At 38.6% G+C, this 4,673-nt stretch overlaps 1 protein-coding gene across 1 annotated transcript; it reads right to left on the bottom strand.

Annotated features, from left to right (window-relative positions):
• Positions 1–1,080: 1,080 nt before the first annotated feature.
• Positions 1,081–3,429, bottom strand: LOC18427190 (putative UDP-rhamnose:rhamnosyltransferase 1). The gene has a single exon (XM_006836230.4). The coding sequence runs from the start codon at positions 2,875–2,877 to the stop codon at positions 1,471–1,473; it is 1,407 nt and encodes a 468-aa protein (XP_006836293.4). The 5' UTR covers positions 2,878–3,429; the 3' UTR covers positions 1,081–1,470.
• Positions 3,430–4,673: the final 1,244 nt, after the last annotated feature.

The following is a 4,673-nucleotide window of genomic DNA, read 5'->3' on the forward strand; positions in this document are numbered from 1 at the left end:
CCATCGGAAAAAATATTGTTCTAATGTTAAAAAGCCCTCTAATTGATCATCCCAACATCAAGATGTATGAATATAAAAAAGAAAAATATTTCGGGTCCTCGAAATATTGTACTTGCAACACATTATCTAATCCATCCATTTTCAAGATTTTCATATGTTTATATGTCTACATGATTTGAACTATTATAGGAGTTTAAAATTTAAAATTAGATTTAGAAATAGATTTTCAAACGATCCTAAGAATATTTTACACCCAAATTTCATCATATCATAAAATTTTGGAGGTACCTCAATTGGATTGTTTAAGATTGCAACATTATTATGCAAACCATACCTCTCCAAAAATATAATAATAATAATAACGGTCTAAATATTTCTTTAAAAAATTATCATTTTTAATTTTTATATTCTTATATATTAATGTTAATGTTAGAAACTATATATTCCTTCAAAATTATGGCCAAAATCTATCCCAAAAATAGATAAATAAAAAAGGGCGCATTACCACATATAGAAAACTGCGTTGATCATGTGCTTGACTAATTAGCTATTGATATTAGCAATGTAGCAACAAATCTTACTGCTGAATTGCCAACAAATAATATTTTACTGTGGGCACTTCTTAAGAAGCAAGGATTTGACTGCGGGCACAATTCCACTAAAATGTCATTTTTCGTTGGCATTCGCTCATTGAGGGAGCTTTATATGTGACCTCATCCGCATATATAGAAAATGTAACCCTTAGTCTCAGTTGTCAGGTCTGAATAGATGGCTGGGATGACTTGAGTCACAATGTCACAACGCAGTTTTTAATTGTCGGATCTTAATTAGACCGTTCATAGCTTTTTATTTTTTATTTTCATTCTACAAATAATTTTGAAGCAAAATTTGGTGCATGCATAGACTTGACAGGGTGCACATGATAAGTACCTTTAATTGTAGTATAATATATATTGAGGCATTTTCTCTTAAGAATAAAAAATAGCAATCATTTTGAAGGACACGGTGTCTGCTTGTTCGAATTTTTGATACTCATTATCATGTCCTTGGTCATGTACCCATGAAGCAATAACTACCAAATTTTATTTAAAAAAATCCATTTATTTATTCATTAGTGCATTATACATGCCTTTTGCAACTTATGCCTTTTATCCTGAAATATACAATTAGCCTGGCGTCTTACAAAATATAAAAGAACTCCGAACAATCCTGTGACTCAAAATGAAATCAAAACCTAAAATCCAAAACCCAATAGTGGTCAGTTTGATGTTTCAAAGCTATAAAAGGATCACTAGACCAGCTGGCCCATCTAAAACCCAATCTCCATCAATCAAGGATGCCAGCAAATGGGAACAATGGATCAATTTACATAACCCACCACAAGGATCAATTTGCCGTTGTCCCTTGAGCTTGTCACTCTTGTTCATGGATTCCCTGATAAAAGGCCTGGAAATCGGAAATCCACGTTATCTAGGACTTACTATATACTAGTTTGGTGGCGCAATTGATGAATTTGCGCAAGTAATCCTTCTCCAACTCTGTGTCGCCAAAAATCCGAGCCTTTAGATCCTTGGCATTGTGCCAAGTCTCGGAATTATCTTCCTCTGAGACCGCTCTTTGTATAGCACGGCACACGGACTCTGCAGTGAAGCTCCCATCCTCCAGATTGGCCCTCTCAATCTCTAGGGCTGCCCTCCACTCGTCAGCCACGAGCCTCGCAATGAGGCCTTGGTCGATGATCATAGGCAAGAGCACGAGGCGCTTGCCTGTGGTCAATCCCTCAATCACGGAGCTAGTCCCACTGTGCGAGAAGAAGACCCCAATGGAAGGGTGAGATAAGATGTTGGCTTGAGGCACCCATTCCTCGACTATGAGCCCTCTCCCTTGAGCCCGATCCAGAAAACCATCTGGCAACTCTTCAGAGGCCCCATGGATGGAGGCTCTCCTAACCCAGAGGAAGGGGACACCGGACTCCTCGAGCCCAATTGCGACTGCATTTGTTTGGGCTTGATTTAGTCGGCATTCAGTTCCGAAGGCCACATAAGTAACAGACTTGATTGGTTGTTTGTCCAACCAATCGACACATTTAGCCCAAGGTTCCTGGCGACTTTGGGCCTCATCCCCTAGCCTAGGGGGAAGGAACCCAATGGGCAAAAATTTCTTATCGTCCTTGAAATAATTCAGATACTCTGTTTCTATGAAGTCAATGTACTTCTTCTCAAGCTCATAACACGAGCGGATGATGACCATATCGGAGTTACAAATGGTTCTTAAAATACGCTCAGGGCCGGAGATGTCAGGCGCAGGAAATGTATAGCCCCCTTGTAGTTGCTTGGCCTCGAAAGGGCGGAAACAGACTGCGGAGGGGGGGAATTTTGGAGGAGGTGAAGTGAGTCCAGCTGCTGTTGGAGGAAAGTATTTTCCGGTGACACGATAGGGGACGTGCAGGTACGCCATAGAGGCAGCATTGTAAATGCTAAAATAGACTGTGGGGATGCCAAACGTGGTGGCGATTTCAGGGAGCCAATAGGAGGTGAAATCATGGATAATTAAGTTTGGAGAGAGTTTGGGGAGGAGGGTGTGGAAGAGGGGTTGGAGGGAGTCAAAGGCGGCTTTGAGGGGGACTTGGAGGTGGGGAGGGAGGTCTGAAGTGGTGCCAGCTTCAGGGAGTTCGGGGACCGCAGGTAGAGAGAGAGGGTAGAAAGAGATGAGAGAGAGGTGGAAAGGAGGGAGGAGGGGGAAGACAGAGGGAGGAGTGAGGAAGGTGACTGAGATTCCAGCATCTGCGAGACGTTTAGCGAGTTGGAAGAAGGGGATTATGTGGCCCAAGGCAAGCCAAGGGAAGAGAAGGAAGTGATGTTTGGGAGGAGCTTCCATCTGTGATTGTCGATCGAGAGAGAGAGAGAGAGGTGGTGTATCAAATTAGAGAAAGATGGAAGTAGTATGTGTGTGAGAGAGAACCAGAGGGATGATGTGTAAAACTTCATATAAATACAAACAAGAGAAAGAGAGACGATGTTAATGTAGAGAAAATTATACAAATTTAAATAAGAGAGAGATGATATTACTTGTATGCTTATAATAGATAATATGAGAGAGAGATGATGTTACTTGTATGCTATAATAATAGAATAATATTGAGAGAGAGGGAGGTGAAGTTGATGCAGAAAACTCCATATATATACAAACAGGAGACAGACGGTGCCAGTTGTATGCTATTTATAATGTATCATGGGAGACAAGTGATGCGCAGGATATGATAAAAGTATAAACAAGAGAGGGTTTTTTTTTTTTGGAAAAGCTTTTATACGGCTGCATCTTTATTTGAATAACTTAAGGATGTGGCTTTTATCAACCGTCCAATATTTTGAAAGGTCTGAACATAAAACATCAACCCTGACAACTGGAAGTACGGGTCCCTCAAACTCTGCAATCTTTTACGTTTCTCTCTCTCCTCTCTCTCTTTCTCTCTCCTCCTCCACCTCTCATCACTCTCTCTCACCCGCTCTCTACCTCTCACCATCCTCTATCTCTCGTCTTATGCGTCACTCTCTCTCTATACTCTCTCTCCACCTCCACCTCCACCTCCACCTCCACCTCCACCTCCACCTCCACCTCATAGAAACACCAGCCACGCCAAAAGAGAACTGCTCAATTATGCATCCCTTATTTAACATATTTGTAACATTTGCAACAATTTGGGTTGAAGTGAGAGTAGTTTGTGATATTTATTTTAACTCTTTAATTTTTCTCTCCAAAAATTAGATGGTCCTTGTTCACTGTTGGAAGATTCTTCTTCACGCACATAAAATGTGTTTTAAATAGTAATAATACTAATTGTACTAGCAATAGTATTAGTAATAATAATAACAACAATAACAATATTATTATTACTATTATAATTAATTATGAGTAATGATTTTATGAGACCCTCCCATACCCATATGTATAGGATCTCAAAGGATCACCATTAAATTTGACACAAATATATAGAAAAGACAAGTCCCACACCCATATCATAACTTTTCTAGAGATATGTACCAAGTTTAATGGTGATCCTTTAAGGTCCTACACATGAGTGTGGGAGGGTCTCATAAGATCATTACTCTATTATTATTATTATTATTATTTCAAACTTTGTGGTCCTAAAAATACTTTTAGGCAGAGAGAAAGTAAATCAACACTATGCTCTCTCAAGAGTGTGAAATCTTTTCATTATAATATGTTAGGGCTGAAAATGGTTGAATCAGGTCTGGATCAAGAATATTCGGAACTAAAAAATCTACATGAGATCCAAATTAAGACATAATATTCAGATCCGAATCCAAATCCTAAAAATGCACATAGGATCCAAAAATTGTTATATATGTATATATATATTCTAAAAATGATTAAAATCAAGTAGATCTATAAACATCTGACAATCTTGAAAATTGATGATCTAGATAATGTATTGCAAGATGCACTATTTTTAGGACTCAAATTTTGTTTTTTTCATCTCATATGTCTTGATGTCCAGATGATCAATTAGAGGTTTTACCAGCATTAAAACAACCTTTTCCAATGGACTTTTTAGGTGCATCTGTAAAACTACATTTTTAGGTTGAAAGCTTATATAAACTTTTTCTATATATATATATATAGGCAAAAGCTTGGGTGAGCCCACTAACTCA

Source organism: Amborella trichopoda, chromosome 2, assembly GCF_054954075.1.
Source record: "Amborella trichopoda isolate Santa Cruz 75 chromosome 2, AtrichopodaSantaCruz75HAP2 v2.0, whole genome shotgun sequence".
Taxonomy (NCBI): domain Eukaryota; kingdom Viridiplantae; phylum Streptophyta; class Magnoliopsida; order Amborellales; family Amborellaceae; genus Amborella; species Amborella trichopoda.

Bases quoted from the DNA above. Each gene is read 5' to 3' on its own strand.
- LOC18427190 (XM_006836230.4), bottom strand. From the start codon at position 2,877: ATGGAAGCTCCTCCCAAACATCACTTCCTTCTCTTCCCTTGGCTTGCC.